At 37.0% G+C, this 18,700-nt stretch overlaps 1 protein-coding gene across 6 annotated transcripts; it reads left to right on the top strand.

The window, feature by feature from the left end:
- The first annotated feature begins 250 nt into the window (after positions 1-250).
- Positions 251-18,328, top strand: ERG28 (ergosterol biosynthesis 28 homolog). 6 transcript variants are annotated; one of them, XM_074289979.1, is made up of 7 exons: positions 251-367; positions 1,462-1,628; positions 2,395-2,495; positions 6,311-6,487; positions 15,439-15,529; positions 17,478-17,596; positions 17,762-18,328. In XM_074289979.1, exons 4-7 carry the CDS (start codon positions 6,355-6,357, stop codon positions 17,839-17,841), a joined length of 423 nt encoding a protein of 140 aa, XP_074146080.1. In that variant the 5' UTR covers positions 251-367; positions 1,462-1,628; positions 2,395-2,495; positions 6,311-6,354; the 3' UTR covers positions 17,842-18,328. The 6 variants fall into 6 exon arrangements, with proteins under 6 accessions (XP_074146080.1, XP_074146078.1, XP_074146082.1 ...); XM_074289982.1 differs by lacking the exon at positions 251-367 and adding an exon at positions 4,468-4,517 and having other exon boundaries at positions 1,495-1,628; XM_074289977.1 differs by lacking the exon at positions 2,395-2,495.
- Positions 18,329-18,700: the final 372 nt, after the last annotated feature.

Genomic DNA, 18,700 nt, shown 5'->3' on the forward strand with positions numbered 1-18,700 from the left:
GTGCTTACGCATACGAGCCCGTCCTTGTCCGCCTCAGAGCGTGGCTCGGGACTCTGCCGCAGTCTGAAGGGGTGTGTCCAACCCTCGATTCTTCCGCCACTCCCTAAAGGAGGGTTGATCACGTGAACTCGTATCAGGAGGAGAGGCTTAGTAGATTCTCAGAGATGATTGGTTTTTCAGGCGGTCACTCCCCATCTCCTGCGCAGAGGAATGTCATTTTTGACCAATCAAACTCAGCGTTGGTACAAAGTGAACCAATCCAGGATCCGATTCGAAAGGTGGGCGGGTCTACAAAAGGGTCTCAGGTGTACACGGGTATTGAAGTGAAATTGAGGGTTGCGCTGGTGCTCCAGGCTTGGTTTGTCAGGTATGGGGAGCGCGGGGTCTGGGAGGGAGGAGATATGCGGAGGTGGGGGAAAAACCTGACCGAGATGCTCGTGTAGGGGCAGAGGTAGGGATGAAGATGCGAGAGAAGGTCAAGGGGAAGGGCTAAGGAGAGGATGAAAGATGAGGGAGGAAAAGACTGGGGCGATTGAGGGGTTGAGGGGAGGGAGTGTTGAAGAGAAGGGGTCAGAGCAGTGTCTGGGAAAGAATGTGGTGCCCTCCGGGAGGCTCTTTGATCAAGGATGGAGGAGAGAAATTAGCAGTGGGGAAGAAGAACAGAGAGATGTCTGGTTTTATACTCCCACCTTTATCACCCTTCTCTGGCTCTTCTCCCTCTCCCCCGCCTTTTTGAGCTCTCCCCCCCCCCATCCCCACCCCCGCTTTGTGGCTCTCTTGCCCCTCCTCCACTTTGCTCCTACAGCTCCCCCACCCCCATGTTCCTCTGTCTACCCCTCTCATTTCCCCCCTCCTTACCTGGCTTATTCCTTTATTGGGTTTTCTTCCCAGCTTTCCTTTCAACTAACAGGCTCTTCCTTTCCAGTCCAACCCCTGATAAAGCGGGGTGCTCCCAACGTGCCCAGGAGGACGGTCCTAGGATCTAGATTTAGAGCTGGGAGGGGCTTGAGAAGCGACTACAGTGCTGGGCACTGAGGCTCTGGAGACTTAAGGGGAACGGTCCCCGCTGCCAAACACATGTGTGCCGGGTTGTTCCTAAACAACCTGGCAGTCGGAGTCCTCAGGTGGAGATCCATCTTCTCCTTCCTTTTCCTTTGGAGATCCACGTTATCTTCATGGCTCTGGCAGGTTTTTTCCATTCCACTATCACCTTGGGTAACTAACGGGAGGGTTTTCATTCTGAGACCCCAACTGGAGAACTGCACATCCTAATATCCTATCAGAGCCTTCCCCGGGTCGCATCTTTGTTAAATCTAGTTGATTCGATTGATTTGATTGTCATCCAGGACCACTCAATTGAATTTTGTGGTTTGTTTTTTGGTTTGTTTTGTTTTTTTAAGTATAGTCTTATAAAATATAACCTTAGATTCTTCAACTTGAGTATTGATGTCTGTTTCACAGGTAGAGAAACTTCATTAAAATATTACCAAACAGGGTCATTCCACTTCAGTTTTCTTCTGATGCCTCATTGTGATGTGAAGGACATCTTAAGTTCTTGAAGTCTATGTCAACAGATTGCATCTCTGACAGGTCCTACCAAGCTGGGAAGGCTTCAAGTACGGACCCAGGTGATAGACATTGTATCTCTTTCCTTTAAGGACCAGCTAACTACCAATCTGACCACAAGATGATGGATTTTACAACAGCAGCAACTGCTGTCTCCTGGGTTTTAGAAGGGATATCAGTTCATACCCATAAAATAGTGGAATCTCAAATTATTAATGAGAAAGGTCTCTTCCAGCCTTATGATTCTTTCTCTAGGTATTAAGCCAATGCCTATGTGACATTAGAGAAGCCCCTAATTTTTCTGGTCTCAATTCCCACATCAGTAAAATATGTATTTGGTATTAAATAAGTAGTTCTCAAACTCTTCATGATCATATCACAATATTATTATTTGCCAGAAGTAATCTCAGAACACTAAATATCTTAAGTGGAAACAAAGAAGGGTTCCGGAGCAGTGGACTTTGGGATTCTTCTGCCTTCCCTCATCCCTCTCCCCTTTCTCCTCTTCTTTAATTTCCCAGGAGTCACCGTGGAGCTGGCAGCTTTGTAGCTCCCAGGATTAGAGCTGGTATGGCGAGATTCCCCATACCATGCTAAGAAAAGCAGGCAGCAAAAAACAGCAGCTAGGAACAGGGACCAGGGATTTTGCAGCATACCTTTTAATAACCACTGGATTACTTGATCTCTGAGATCCCTTTAATCTCTAAATGCTATGATAACCCCTGAGATAATGCCCTATATTTAAGACTTCTAGAATGTTCTGCTGACTTATAGAGCTTACTTAATGCAATTCAGCAAGCATTTATCAAATGTTGTTTAATATGCTAGATGCTGGGAATACAAAGAAAATAACAAAATAATCCCTGCCCTCAAGGAGCTTACATTCTACTAGGGGAATACAACATGTACACAGATAAGTATAATGCAAGGTAAGGAGTGAAGGGGACAAAGTTCTCTAGAAAAATTGGAGGAGAGAAAGAGTAGCCATAGCTGAAATGTGTATCAGGAAATGATTCATAGATTTGGTAGTATCTGCTAAATCTTAACAAAAGAAAAATTTAGAAAAGTAGAGATGAAAAGAGAGTGCTTTTGAGGCATAGCAGTTGACCTGTATGCATGTAGAGATGGGAAATGACTAACTCTTCCTAAATTCAATTAGTCTGTTTGGCTGAAATATAAATTAAATAAATAGAAGAAATGTGAAACAAAGATGAAAAGCTACATTAAAATCACATTTTAGAAGGCCTTCAATGCCAGGCTAAGTCATGTGTTATATCCTAAAGGTAACAGAGACTCATGGAAGGTATGTCAGCATAGGAATATCATGGTCAAACCTTTATCTTGATAAGATTATTTTGGCAACTGTGTGAAAGAAGAAACTAGAGGTGGGGAGATCAATTAAAAAGCCTTTGCAATAATATAGGGAAAAAATGAAATTCTGAAATAATATGACAGCAAGAAAAAGGGAGCTGGTTCAGGTAGAATTGAGGTCTTGACACCTTTCAGATAAGATTGGGTGTAAGAGCAGGGTCAAAAATATCTGTGAATACATGTATAGTTGATAAATTGCTTGCCTTCTCAAGGAATAGAGAAGGGATAAGAGGAATTGATAGAATTAAGAACTGAAAATTTTGAAAAATGAATGTTAAGTTTTTTTTTACATGTAATTTGGAAGTATTTAAAGAAATAATATATATGTGTGTGTGCTTATATGTGTGTATTCATACATTTATATATGTATTGTGTGCATTTATTTTTAATGACAGCAAAAAAATTTACAAACTTTGATGGACAGAAATAGGAAAATTTATAGGAGAGGAGGGTTTGGGATAGAGGGGTATGTAAAAGAAATGATTTCTGTTTTGAACATGCTGAGTTTGAGCTACTAGGGGGCATCTGGAAGATGAAAAAGCAGTCCAGGAGAGAGATTAGGGTTAGAGAAATATGTAGGAATCACCTGCCTAGAGGTGATAGATAATATCTATCTAGGGTAGTAGGTAAAGGCCATTTAGGAAGAGAATTTAATGAAAAATGGTCAGGAAAAATCCTTGGGTTATTCTCACACTAAGAATTAAAAGATGGATAGTGATCCAGCAAAGGAGACTAAGAAGTAGCAGTCAGACAGATGGAAGGAGAGCTAGGGAAGAGTCATATCATGAAAGCCAAAGGAGGAAAGAATATCAAAAGGAGTGGATGTTGTTTATTTAAACAAACAAACAAAAAATGTCCCGTGCAATTTCAGTTGAGGGGTTTGGATGGAAGTCAGGTTTCAAGTTACCAAGAAGTGAATGGACAATGAAGACACAGCCCCAGGGTTCTCTCACTAAGAGTTTATAATTATATAAAATATTTTATAAGTTACATAAAATGAAGAAAAATAGTACAGTAGTTTGATGGGTCAGTGGAATCAAGTAAACTTTTTTTTTTTTTTTTTTTTAGAATTAAGGAGGCCTGAGTATATTTGTAGGCAAAAGGGAAAGAGGCAATAAATGGGAAGCAATTAATTATGAGAATGATGGAGTTAACAACTGGAGTTATCCTCCCAGATGGATGGGATAAAGGAGGCAGATACAACAGTTAGCCTAGCAAGTAGAATAGTCACTTCATCCTGATTAGAGCAAAGGATATGTGAAATTATAGGTTTTGAAGTATTGACTAGAAAGGAATTTTTTTTTTTTTTTTTTTTTTTTTTTTTTTTTTTTTTTTTGGACAAAGTAAGTTATCTGCTCAGCAAGTATTGTAGGAGAAATGTTGAAAAAGAATAAGCTTTGGAATATCAACTGTAATAATCCACAAAGGATAAAAGGATTGCCATTCTTCAGTGAGGCCTCAGTTTGAGATTATATAACATGAATTTGTGGTAGACTCAACATGGTTTTGTTTTGTGACTTCCCCTAATAGTATTCACCAGAGGAATTTACCAAAGGACTTCATTATAAGCAGTGGACTAGGTAGGTAGATATAAGTATTGACAACAATAACAACAACAAAGCTTAATAGAAGATTTTTTTATAACCAACAAGGCAAGAAGTCTCTAATTAAAATGATGGGCAATTTTAATCCACTTGGAAAGCAAAAGATTAAAAAAATCAGCTTGGAATAAGAATATATGAAGGCAATCCAAACCAAGGGAAAGTAGAAGAACAAATTCATACAGAAGGAAGTATCAGTCCCATGACTACCTATATTAGTATAACTGTCCACAAAAAAGCTGCAGATTATGGTGAGAAAAGATTAGAGAGCAGAAGACTGAGTCTTGAGTTCCAGATATAATGAATTCCCCTCACAAACTATATGACTTTAAGCAAGTCAGTTGATCTCTCTGAGCTTCCATTTCCACACCTGTAAAATGGTGTAGTAGCTGTTACAGTGTGTGTGTGTGTGTGTGTGTGTAAAAGTAAAGTAGTATTCTTGATGTTAATATGACTGAAATGAGATCAGTTTCCATAAGATTTGCTATATACCCTTTTCTCATCTTCATTGTTCCTTGCCTTAGAAGTTGTATATACCTTTTGACATTCCTTAGTCCAGGATAATCAGGATTTAAGATATTATTGAGCCCCAGTTTTTAGGATAAATATTAAGGCAATTGCTAGCTCTGTAAGAGTAGCCATAAAAATAAAAGATTATCTGTGGGTGAGCACCAGTAAACGTATAAAAGAATACGGGGGAGGACAGTGTTAGCTGGAATGTATGAATACAGTTTGAAAGCTTCACTTCTCCAAAAATGGAAGGATTGTCCCTACTGGAAAGTTAGCCCTTCCATCTTCCATGCCCTAAAATTACTTCTATCATAGACATCTCTGATCACCAAAGCTGCTAGGTAGTGCTTAGCAGAGACATAAAGTAATAGTGAAAAGAACAATTTAGAATCAGAGGACAAGAGTTCTAATCTTTGCTCCACCTCTCATTACCTATGTGACCTTGGACCAAACCCTCCATGCCACTCTGCTCATTTTGTGAAAAGAGATTGGACAGGGTAACCTTTAAGGTCCATTTCAGCTCTAGATTGATGATCCCAAAGTCCTCTTCTCTAGATCATTAACTGTCTTCTTGCCAGGTTATTATATAGATGGAGATGAGAGGTTAGAATCGGTGATCTATAAGATCTATTACTTAATGATTATATCAGAATTCGTATCTGGATCCAGAAAAAACAAAAGCTTCTCTGGTTTCTTCAGTATGGGGAAAGCTGAAGGTAACTGCCTTTCCTACTAGGTTAGGGTTATGATCTTCCTCAGACGGCAGAAACAACTGAGTTCTAGAACTCCCATTTCTAGCAGACTTGGTTTAGGCTACATGTTGTGAATTGCTGCATGATAACTCAATCTAACAAATGGCAATCATAAGCCTTCTGTTTTAGGATAAATTTCCAGGTGTTGTCTGTTTTTCTTAGAAGTATTTACAGGTTCTGTATAATCACTTCCATGCATATAAAAGGAAAGTAGAAAAAGTAGCACCTATGTAGGCATCCCTAGAATAACCAGTAGTCAAAGAACAAGCCTTATTTAACACCTTATATATATATGTATTTTTATATATTGGATACCCATAGTTGGAGAATGAAGAGTTTCCAAAGGTTCTCAACAACTTTGGTAGACTATCTAAACTTCCAAATACAAAACATTTGAAGAGAAACACTCTTACTGATAAGAAACAAGAAAGTGATTGGCTAAGGCTTAATTTAGTCCCCAGTAACTGGTTCCATCCTGTCCTGTTTTGACACCCTAATCTTTGTCCTTAGTATATAGCTCCTGACAGCGAAGTTCCCTAGTGCTGACGTGAGAAATGAGCCGCTTTTTGAACGTGCTGCGCAGCTGGCTGGTTATAGTATCCATTATAGCTATGGGGAACACATTGCAGAGCTTCCGAGACCACACCTTCCTCTATGAAAAGCTGTACACTGGCAAGCCAGACCTTGGTGAGTATCCAGTATATCATATTCTATCTAAGAGTTGGGGATGAATGATGGTCCATTGCTTATGGTTTTTCAATATTTTTAAATTTTTTTTGTCATTCTGAACTTTATAATAAACATCAATAAATATGAGCATTTCCTGAGTCAAAGAAGAAGAAAATAAAATTATACATGACATTATACATTATGTATAGGTTTTAAAAAATATGTTTGTGTTTCCCTCTGAACTTTCTTTTCTTCTGTTTGCTTTTTAAATGCTTTACTGATATTCTTATTTTTTTTCCTACTTTACTGCTGTCACAGCCCCTCCTAATATTCTCTTTCCAAAAGATTAAAAACCTACAATCAATAAACATAGTCAAACAAAATAAATCTACACATTGGCTATGACTAAAAATGTGTAGCAGTGAGATCTCTTTCTCCAGAGAGAACCCTAGATAGAAACTGAGTAGGACCAACTGGGACTCTAGCAGCATTTTGGCACCTCTTTGGGTTAGTCTGATGACACAGTGGATAGAATACCTGACTTGAAGCCAAAAAGACATCTTCATAAAGAGGAACTTCATAATTCAAATCTGGCCTCAGACATTTATTAGCTGTGTATCCTTTAATCCTGTTTGCCTCAGTTTCCTCACTTGTGAAATTAGCTGCAAAAGGAAATGGCAGACCACTTCAGTATCTTTGCCAAGAAAATCCCCAATGTGGTCGCAAAGAGTCAGACATGACTGAAAATGACTAAACAACAACCACAGCAAATGGCCCCTCTTTTCTTTATGAGATGCCAGTGAACTGTTACTCTCATTTCTTATATCATTTTTAGTAGCCTTTCTTATGATCTTATAACTTTAAAAAATCAAAAGGCAGTGGATCATTGGGTTCAAATGGAGAATGACTTACCTGTGGTCATAACAAAATCAGAGACAGCCCCCACAGGAAATAATTCATACTCTTTTCCCTTGATTGGATTCCTCAGCAGAATCTGTTTCCTCAGGGGAGAATCAGAGATGGTCACTCACGTTTTTCTAGAACCTCTCTGCTATCAATGTTGTAAAAAATTTTTATTTCTCTGATGTGATACAAACTGTATAGAGGCAGCATAGAGAATTAAGCTAGCTTTGGATTCAGCAGAAATCTCCTAGCAGCTGACAGTTCTGTGTCACACTGATAGCTAACCTAGATAGAAATTCTACCCTATTGTCTGCAACATCTGGGAGGAGAATGAGCTGGTATAGACTATGCCTGAATTTAAACAAAACCAGTACAAAATACACAGGAGAACAGTATCTGAAGAAATGAGTGGGATTGGCTTTTTAGAAAAATTTTTACCAAAATAAAGGGTTTATAGTCCCAAATGTATATTTACTGTCCCTCACTTACCAGGCAATCTATTCCAAGCTTTTCAAACATTAGAAGATTTTAATCCATTGCTCCAGTCATATAATTTCTTGGACAGATCATTTGTCCTGCCCCTGGCTATTCCAAGAATTCCCATATAAGGCTAAGCCAGTTTTTCTTCTCCCATTTGAGAGCAATACAGAGAAGCTAGAAGGAACCTAGCTTTGGGTATCTGTAATAGAAAGAAGAAACCTCTAACAGTTGCCAAGAGCAATATACATCTTTCAGCAAAACTATAAGCATCTATAGGTTGTCTACAGATGGATATCACCTTAGATAATTAGGTGGCACTGTGGATAGAACCCAGGAATTGGAGTCAGAAAGGCCTTATTAGGCACATCCTACCTTCTTGAGCCTGTCCGAGTCACTTGACCACTATCTACCTCAGTTTCCTCAGTAGATAATTAGAGCATTTATGTCACAGTGTTATTGTGAGGATCAAATGAAATAATTGTTAAAGTGCTTTGTAAACCTTAAAAGTGCTCAATGAATACTAGGTCAGAGAGAGAAGGAGCTGCTTAGGTCTTGTGAGGATCAATAAACCACAAGAAACCTCTAATGGACTAAACATGGTAAAATAGTCTCCATTAGCTCTTAACAGTAAATGAGAAAGAAGAGGAGTTCAACTGAAATATTGTAATTGTAATTGTAAATATTGTGGGATTACTAAACAAACTTTATTCTCTCATCTGTCATCTCCCAACTTGATTGCATGCATTAATTTACTATCCTTAGGAATACTGTGGAAGATCCCCCTACAAATGTCAGCTGATGCATAATCTGATTAGAATCTGTGGCATATATTAATCTCATATTTACATTAGCTAGAAAAAAATTACTTTTTTCTCTCTCACTATTATAGCAAGTAAAATTGTCTATGGTGTGGCTTCTAGTTTTTAATTTAGGGAATGAGATCCCCTCAGACTAACAGGTTGGCCTGTCTTAATAGCATTTTCAATTCATCACAGAGAGACATCATGAAGTTGGAGGAAGGCTTAGATGTGGGGTCTCTTCTATTTAGAAATCTACAATTCTTGGATTTCAGAATGCTGACATACTGAATTATATAACAATAATAACTTTTCCTTTTGTGACATGGGACACTAAGAAATAACTTTGCTTCCAAGTTTTTTCACAGATGAAACTTAATTATGACCTGTATTTCAGGAATCATTTTGGTAGGAGTAGCACATATTTGAATAGGCTGAGCTGCTTTATCCTTTGTCATTAATAAAACTCCTGTTTATATCATTTCATGAACCCTAAGATCTCCTGCATTTTGAGCCCATTCCATAAATCTTGGATTGCCCTAAATTAGACCTGGCCCAGAATATTTGGCATAGTCAGCAGAATCTAATTGTATCTTAAAAAAAAAAAAAAAAAAAAAAAAGTTTGTCATAAGGAATAAAGGACACATGAAGAGAGGGCATAAATCCAGTCTAGTTTTTCTTAGAAAAAATAAAAGAAATTCTCCCCTTTTACTTTCTTTTACTGGAGGATGGATTGAAAAGGAATTTATCTTTATGGGGCCAAATTATGCAGAACTCTCTATTTTAGCCACCTTAAAAAGGTGAAAAAAGCCCCCCTATCCAGAATCTTTAACCATTTCTGGTCATTTTACACAAACAAATCATCTGTAAGATATAATAAACTGTCCTTGTGCATTGGGCAGTTAGTGATAGAGTTGAATAAGCTTTTTTGATCTTTGATGTCTGTACCTTGAAGGAAGAGGAGCAGCTTATGAACCTAGTAGCATTCCTATCTTCATTCAAAGCAAATGGTGCAGGTTTTTAAAAGCCATTAATAAGAGCAGAGGGTTAATTTATTCTGCAATATTCTTATTTTCCCTTTCAAACTTTTTAAGCATCCATCAAATTAACCTTACAAAGTGAATGGAAGCTTCCTCTTTTTTTCTACAAATATGATTCCCCATATGCTCCTAACAACTTAGGATAATGGAATCTTGTATCTGATATTTCAATCACCTGAGACTGTTTCTTCTCCGCGTTCCTTTCCCCACTTTAACAATGACTTGGACCATGAATTAATTGTAAACAATCTTTCCAAATATTTCGGGAATAGGTCTAATTTGGAGCAGTCTAATGATTCAAGTTGGGATTTAGAATATAAGGAGATATTTATGATCCATAAAATATAACAATAAAATGACTTTACTAATAACAAAGGACACAATACTTAAAGTTTAAAAAAGGCTGCTATATATACACACACATATAAAAGGTTGCTTCCCTCTGCCCCCATGTTCACTACAGCGGAGAGCCACACTTAAGTCAGAATATTCATTCCACAGGGCATTGGGAATTTGATAATTTGATACCAGGTTCCTATATTGGACCTTTTATGGCTCAGTTGGCAAGAAACACAAATTAATGGTGATCATAAGAAAAGCCTCCCTGCTCTCTGCCTTGTCAAGAAACCAAATCAACCTACATAAAACAAGTGATGCACTTATAGAGGAGGCAGTGCTAAATGTGGGATAGAAAAGCCAACCATCTTATGCAGCACTTAATGAGGATATTCAGACTGTTCTTGGATTCCCTGTAGGGTTGTCAATAACTTGCCCAAAATGCAGTGTCAGAGAATACCATAAGTAGATCAGACCCATACAGATACCTTAATGAACATAACTTTACTCATAACCAATCTCTTCATTAGCCACTGGAAACAAGTTTGATTTAAGCCTAATTCAAAGGATAAAGGTATAGATTCAGTAGGGGACCCATGAATTTGTCTCTTATAAAAGCCAGCTATGAACTTTTGTTTCATTCTAGAGTTTCTGAAATCTTTCTTGAGTCAATCTTGGGACAGGCCTGGTCTTCCTATATGCTCTCAGGCATATTAAATAAGATCTCTAGGAACAGCTCTGGGCTTTGACTCCTAAGCCTATTCCAGCCTGAACCTTCATGACAAAGCCAGACCTAGAATGAGCTCCAGGGACAGAAAGAATGATTGAGGTATGATTAATGTGAACAATTCTATATGATATAGGTTTTCCCACTTTTCTGCTCTTTCTTTATATGGCTTCTTCTGTAAGCCCTGATCTGTGCTTCTTAAATGTTGGCATTCGCAAAAGTTCTGTTCAGAACACTCTTCTCATTTCTTTCAAAGAAAAGAGTTAACTCTGAAGATAACTCCCTAATATGTATTTTTCACCCCTGCCCTCTCTCTATTTTCAGATACACACCCCAGATCCTAAAGAATAGTTTTACCCAGAAGTACCACTTACATTTCAAATTCATTATGTCCAAACATAAACTTTTGGTCCACTCCTTTATTTTTCCTCTCTGAGGAAAACCGTGAGCTATCTTTTTATCTAGCTTTAACTAAATTGTCTTTTGGTTTTACTTAGAATATGGCTGTTAATGTGATTGTGTTTCTGTTTTTTCAATATTAACTTTATATTGAACAAAGATTTCACATTTAAAATACCAACAGTTAAATTCAAATTTTAGGTCTTGAAGCTATAATTTTATATATTACCTGAATATAAAAGATTGCAACATTTAAGAAATTAGGAGAACATAAGAGCATTAGGTATTCTTCATATAAGCATGGTAGGAAGAGAATTATCGAATTACATAGAAAAAAATTATCTTTTCCCTCCTTCCATTTAAACAGATACTTATTAAGCATCTGCTGCTTGAAAGGTATTATTGGTCTAGGCCCTAACAGAAACAAAGATCACAATAAAATGGGAAATACTTACTGACCTCAAGAACCTCTTGTTCAAGGAGGCAAGCAGAACATATACTTGAAATTTGAAATTAACTATTTTTCTGATCATTGTAAGATATTTTTTAAGTTTTTATTGAAACTTTTTGGATTTTATTGCTACTTTTGGAGGTTTTGCTTTGTCTCATTTCCCAAAATGTTTCTTCACCATCTCTTCAAAAACAGACATTCTTTGTAATGAGACTGGAAAAAGAAAGAGAGGGGGGAAAAAAACCAATTCAGTAAAACTAACCAGCATATCCAACAGGTCTCACAATCTATGCAATGTTAAACACAATGTCTTCCACCTCTGCAAAGAAAAGTATAAAGTACATTTTCTCATTTTTTCTTTGTAGCCAAGGTTGGTCACTTTAATTATATGGTATCTTGTTTCTGACATTTTTATTCTTCCCATCTTCATTGTTTTCTTAGTAGAATTCTTAAAGCATAAGGGAGATGATAAAAATAGGCAGTTTTGACTACATAGCATTAAAAATCTTTTGAATAAATAAGATGGAGACAAATTGAGGAAAGAAAGAGCAGAAGAGGGTAGGTGGAGAAATAATATAATTAATTATATGTTGGCAGCGTCATGGAGGTAAGGACTACAGGATTGTTTATCTTAAGAAAAGTGAGCAAACCTTCACATAGGACACTAACTACTCCTCTTTTTCTTAGAGGAATGCTTGATTGATTTTATGAGACTCATCTGCATTCTAAGGCCATTGATAATGGACCAGAAATATCAGATCACTGGCTCCTCGAAGTGAGATAAGCCCTTTTTTTAGTTGGGCAAGGATTGGCAAAGATGGGAGCATTTAGGTCTTTAAGGGGCCTAAAGGATAGCAAACAGATATTGTGGAGTCTTTTAGGAGCCAAAGTTATCAAGAGTAACAAGTTTCATTGGCTTAATATGATTTATTTACAGGAAGTGTTGAGATAATTCCCTTAGAATTAACATGTTTTTTGAGAACCCTCCAAACTTAACTCAGAGGTTTTTTTTGTTTTTTTTTAAATTAAAGGTTATCAATAATGAAAACTAAACTTTTGCATCTAAATTGAAAGAAGAAGATGGAACTTTTGAACTTCTGGGCTTTTTTTTTTTAACTCAGAGATAGAGGGCTTGGGTTGCTATATAAAATGCAAAATAGAGTTATAGCATGGAATGACACAGACCAGAAACAAATATAAAATGCAAACTTTCATTTTCTCAATATTTTATCACTTTTATTTTTGTGCTGCATATTTTGTGGTTATGTTAGGAAAAGTGCCTGTTATCAGAATTAATATTTTATTATAATTTTATGCAAAAAATATTTTCAGCTATCTCTAGCAAAAGATTACTATTTGGAGTGATCATTGGAACCTAATCCCCTATTTACCATAGGTTCAATGGATCCGCATTTGAGTTAGAAGAGAAAGCTCTAGTGTCCTGGAAAGAAAGAGGGGAGAGGAAGGGAATAGGAAGAAGCTCCTATAGAGAGTGACATAGAGCTGGTGGTAATATAAGTGAGTTTAGGAGATAAGGAATGGAATATCTGCTGCAAAATATGAGAGGGAGTCAATCAGAGAAAAGCACAAGGATTGTTTTACAGCAGTGAGAGACTACTAGAGATTAGATGACAAATTTGTAGTAGAACTAATCAGTACAGTTGTATCGTTCTTATAGCATTTTTCATCAGTTTGTGAGTAGGAGCTCTTGGTTAATGAATGATAGGTAAAATACTCATTTCCCATTTGTCTAATTTTCACTTGTCCTCTTCCATATTAGTATTTGGAAGAGGACAAGTGAAAATTAGCAAAGGGGAAAGGGATGTGAAAGTAAGACAGCATGAAGTTGAAATAGATAAGAGTTAAGATTATCTCTGGTTTTAGTGTCAATGTCCAACTTGATGATAAGCCTTTCTATATTTATCTAGAGCGTTCAGAACCTTGAACTACTAATGGGTTTGTTTGTTTTTTCCTTTCTCATAACCAATATCCAATTAAAACGCTCTATCCCTAACCTACTAGTATAAACTTTTGCTAACATTTTCCTTTGCCATTTTTTTGTTAATAGATTTTTATTAGTATCTTTTGTTTTTATATCAACTAAATTTTTTCTATGCCCCCCTCCTCATAAAGAACCATTCCTTATAACAAAGAATTTTTTAAAAGGAAAAATAAGCAAAACAAATCAATATATTTTTTAAAAATCTGACATATGTAATGTTCCACAACCATGTATTCCTAGCCCCACCAAAGGAACATGGATTTTTTTTAGAGTCTTCCTATCATTTATCTTCATAAATAGTTTTTGTTATTTGTATATAATCAATGTAATATAAATAATGTAATCATTATTAGTTGTACACACACACACACACACACACACACATAGTTTTTCTGGCTACTTCACTTAGCATCAGTTCATGTAAGGTTTTTTTAGGTTTATATTCATTTTAGTTATTTCTTACAGCACAGAAATCCTTCATTAAATTCATGCATCACAATTTGTTTCCATTTATTTGCTATCACAAAAAGTTTAGTGCACATGGAGCCTTTCTTTTGTTAATGACTTTGTTGGTATATATACCTCACAGTGGAATCTCTCAGTCAATGAACATTTTATGAGCATGTTAGCCATTTATCTGCATAAATCCAAAATGCTTTCTAGAATTTACTGCACCATTTCTATGTCTGTCTTCTCATATTCTCTCCAACATCGACTGTTCTCACATCCTGTCATCTTTGACATTTTGCTAGGAATGAGGTATAATCTTGGGAATTTCTATTTCCATTTCTGTAATTGTTTGTAATTTGGAGATTTCTTTGATATGGTTGTTAATAGTTTGCAGTTGTTCTTTTGAGAACTGTCTTCATATGTTCCAACTACTTTTCTTAGGGATTGGCTTTTGATCCTAAATACTTCTGTTAATTTTCTATATATCTTGGAGTCTATATCCTTATCAGTTATTTGATTCAAAGATTTTTTTTCTTTGTGGACTATTTCAGTAGTCTCTAAATCAGTCTTCCTACTTTCTCTCTCTCCTTCAGTCCATCCTTCACAGTATGTCAGATTAATTCTTATGTACAATCTTACTGTGCCATTTCTCTGTTTAAAAATCTTATGATCTGTCATAAACCTTATCTTTCATTCTTCGTTTCACTTTGCTAAAATGGATATCTCTTATGTACATCTGTTGTTGATCTACCTTTGAATCTTTCCTTTTGATGTTTTATATTCCTGGAATTTTCCTTCTATAGCCACCTGCTCATCTCTACCAGTTGAAATCTTGCCTTTCCCAACTTATTTCCCAAAGCTTATTTCATGAAGCTTTCTTTGACTTCCCTCTACTACACCCTAGACAATTAAAATCTTTTCTCTTCCCACCTTCCCTGCCCCCTGCCACCATGAACTTTGGTTAACACTTATTTGGACCTTTCTTATACATCTGTATCTTTATGAGGTGTGTGTGTTCTTACCTGTCTTCTAGAGCTTTGTAAGGGACTAAATAATTTAATGTTTTTTTTTTTTCTTTCCCACACTATGTTGTACATAGCATGATTGGCTCCTAACAGATACTTAGTAAATAATTGCTGTGATTGAAGTTCTATGACATGTGTCCCACCAATGAAAAATACTTTAGTTCAGCAACTCTCATTTTAAAAAACATGACCCATCTTCTACATTTCCCCCAAAAAGAGAAGTCCTTCACAATCACCATGTTATACACATTGCTACCTCTTGTCTATTAAAAAAAATTCCTAAAAGTTCCTCTTGGTTAGGATCAGATTTTGCTAGAAATACACCTTATTGACATGTTTCCCATTTCTCTATCATGTAGTGAATGGCCTCCAAGCTCGGACCTTTGGCATCTGGACTCTGCTGTCATCAGTAATTCGCTGCTTCTGTGCCATTGATATCCACAACAAGACGTAAGTAAAAGCAGGGGGAGCGTCATTGTCCTTCTTGTAAGGTTGCAGCCCCATTTTTAGCCATTTGCTTCATCATAATTATATTCAGTTCCTATTGATAATGTTGTTAATCATTTCTAATCTCGTAGGTTCTGAGACCCTTAAGTTTAATAGTGCTTTTAAGATGCTAAGCAGTTTTTGAGCCAACAGTGTGAATTGGTGCTGCTATCCCAATGATGTCCTTTTTTATGTCATCTCCCAAGTTACCTAGAAAAGATCACCAAAAATATAACTCTTCCATTAAAAATCAGAAGAAATTAGATGTCACAGTTTTCTTCTTAAAGCCAGAGAAGCTCTTAGAATTATGCAGTGAGTCATCAAAAGTCTTGAGGGCTTGGCTTTTCTTTCTGATGCCTCACTTGTACACTAGGAGATTTTAATATTCATAGCGTATGAGCAATTCTATGACCAACTCCATTTCTACAGAAGAAAACTTCATTGCTGCAAACTGGTTCAAAAATCAGACAGTAATTTAATCTTGTACACCAGCATTTCAAAAATGATATTTGACATATTCTAAATGGGACCAGGGAATTGAGGAAAAGTCTGAAAGAATTTTATCAGTAGCAGTATTTTCTCATCTAAAGTGTTAATGTTTTAGATCTATAAATGTTGTTCAGTCATTCAATTGTGTCTGGCTCTCTGTGACTCTTGGGCTTTTTGTTCATGGGATTTTCTTGGCAAAGATACTAGAGTAGTGTGCCTTCTCTTCTGTGTCCCCTTTTTATAAATGAGGGCAAATATGTGGCAAATCGGAATTAAGTGACTTACTCAGAAAAGCCAGTGTGAGGCCAGATTTGGGCTCAGATTTTCCTCACTTCAGTCAGGCTCTATCACTGAAGCACCTGGCTACCCCAGAACTATAGATATAAATGCAGAGAAGTCAGCATTTATATTATTACATGGCATTTCTTTCAGTGTGAAAATAGGATTATTTTTCTCTGAAACTTCCCTGATCCCATTTATCCTAATCTACTATATCAGCCTCAAACCTCAAAATATCTGATAGACAAATTTTAATTTGAAAAGCATTCCTAGCTAACATCCTTATTTTCCCCGTTTTGAACCACTAGAGGGCACTTAAAGCTTTCTTCTCTTTTTAGCACTGGCTCCCAAAACAAAATCGCAGGCATTTTTCAAGAGCCACATATGTGTATAAGAGGTCATGAAATGCCAAGATACTTAAAACTCCAGCTTTTCACTACTCATTTTAGTATTTTATTCCTGGCCCCTGGAGCTAGCGCTTAGGACACCAAAGTGAATTGAACTGATGAGAAAGATTGGTTCTGAGGGATTTGCAATGAGGTTGCTCTCATTGTGGTTTCCACAGGCTTTTTGTAATATTTTATTGGTGTCATTTATCTCTGTGTTCTTAAGCGTGATTTCTGCTCAAGAATCACCCCTCTGGCAAGGTGAGAGATTGAGTTGTTTCCTAAAAGTTGTGTTATCTACTAGTTGGTTGTGCTTGTGGCCAGAGGCATCCCTTGAAAAGGTCAGCAAAGGATAACTGATGTAAGACTTTGAAGGCAGCTTGGTTCAGTAGCTAGATTCTGGGATTCTGTTACATAGAGTTTGTTCTTTTTCCTAGCCCTTTCACTAATTAGATGCAAGTTGTTAAGCTAGTAGTGATTGGTGACCCCTGCCAGGATATGCCACTTCCCTGACAAATGAAAACCTTTATTCTGGTTCTTTGGTTCTATTGACTTGAGTTATATTTGAAGAGGAGATGGTATCTCCAAACAGAGTAAGGCAGAATTCAGCTTATTTCTAGAACTCCCCTAAGAACTAGGGAAACACATGCTTTCTCTTGACAGAGTCATCTGTTCCTATTGAATTCTTTTCTATTGAGTTAAGTATTTTGTAGTCCACAAACAATAACTTCATGCTCTTACTATCTGCTCCTCTGCAGCCTCTACCACATCACACTCTGGACCTTCTTCCTTGCTTTGGGGCACTTTCTCACTGAGGTGTTTATATTTGAGACAGCTGCTCCAACCGTTGGAGTCCTGGCCCCACTGATGGTGGCAAGTGAGTATAAAGTAGCTGCCTTATTCCCTCTCTCTGAAAAATGGATCATATCTTTCTAAAACTGGGCCTGAATGTGGGAGGATAGGAATGAAGTGACAAAGGGTGTGACAATTACCTTCATGCCAAATACTTGATTGATTGGTGACTTTTTCTTGTGTATTTAAGGTTTCTCTGTTTTTGGGATGCTGCTTGGGCTGCAGTACCTGGAGGTTGAGCGAGTATCCCGACACAAGAAGAGAAAATGAAGCCCTAAATACATCTACTGTTTGCCAATATCACTTACCCATGGCTGAGCCTTCTTCTGCTATGTTCTCTCCCCATTTATCCTGGTGTCTTTCCTCTTCTTAGCCATCAGCCCCCTTTCCCACCCCATTCTCTTAGTGTTTTGAATTGCAACCACAAGTAGGTTTCCCTGACTTCTACCTTCATTTTTGGTTTCATCAATTGATTTTACTTGTGTGGAAGGAAGATGAGATCTGGAAATCCTAAAGTTGTCATCCTATTACAGAGCATCTCTAATAGGAACTTGACTGATTAAAATGGGGTCTCCTCTCCCACTGAGACCAGGACTCTTCAAAATTACTAAGATTAAAAACCCGGTCCTGTGAACCAGCAAACTTATAGAAAGCTATGTGTTACTTCTGAATTTGGAGAGTAAAGTTCTATGTCTTATTGTAGACTTTATGAAAATTGGTGTCTATGTAGATTGTTTTGTAATAAATGGTAAACAAACATGTGTTTCTCTGGGTCTTTTTGCTCTAATTTCATCTAACAGAGCAAGAGTTTCCCTGTCTCACCTGTGTCCTAAGGCAAGGGAAGAAAATATAGCCATTTGTTCCCCTTCCTCATCATTAAAAAGACAGATCTCTTTATTTTTAAGGAACAAGGTCCATCTATTCTAGGAATCCTAGAATTGTCTCTAATAGCAATGAGCTTTTAATGTGTTTGCCATTCATGCCCCTTGCACTTAGGAAAATCCTTCCCCTAGGTCTGGAGTTCATAGTTACACTCAATTACCAGGGTCCTACATAGTTTCCTTCTTGCTATATAACCTTGAAAATAGATGAATAGATGGATAAGCAGAGGGGGAAGGTATACTTAGGC

Source organism: Sminthopsis crassicaudata, chromosome 2 (genome assembly GCF_048593235.1).
Source record: "Sminthopsis crassicaudata isolate SCR6 chromosome 2, ASM4859323v1, whole genome shotgun sequence".
Taxonomy (NCBI): Eukaryota; Metazoa; Chordata; class Mammalia; order Dasyuromorphia; family Dasyuridae; genus Sminthopsis; species Sminthopsis crassicaudata.

Excerpts from the sequence above, each read along its gene's own strand:
- ERG28 (XM_074289979.1), top strand. The coding sequence starts at position 6,355 with ATGAGCCGCTTTTTGAACGTGCTGCGCAGCTGGCTGGTTATAGTATCC. Across the intron at positions 6,488-15,438 it reads CACTGGCAAGCCAGACCTTG|TGAATGGCCTCCAAGCTCGG; the intron begins GTGAGTATCCAG and ends TCTATCATGTAG. Across the intron at positions 15,530-17,477 it reads ATTGATATCCACAACAAGAC|CCTCTACCACATCACACTCT; the intron begins GTAAGTAAAAGC and ends GCTCCTCTGCAG.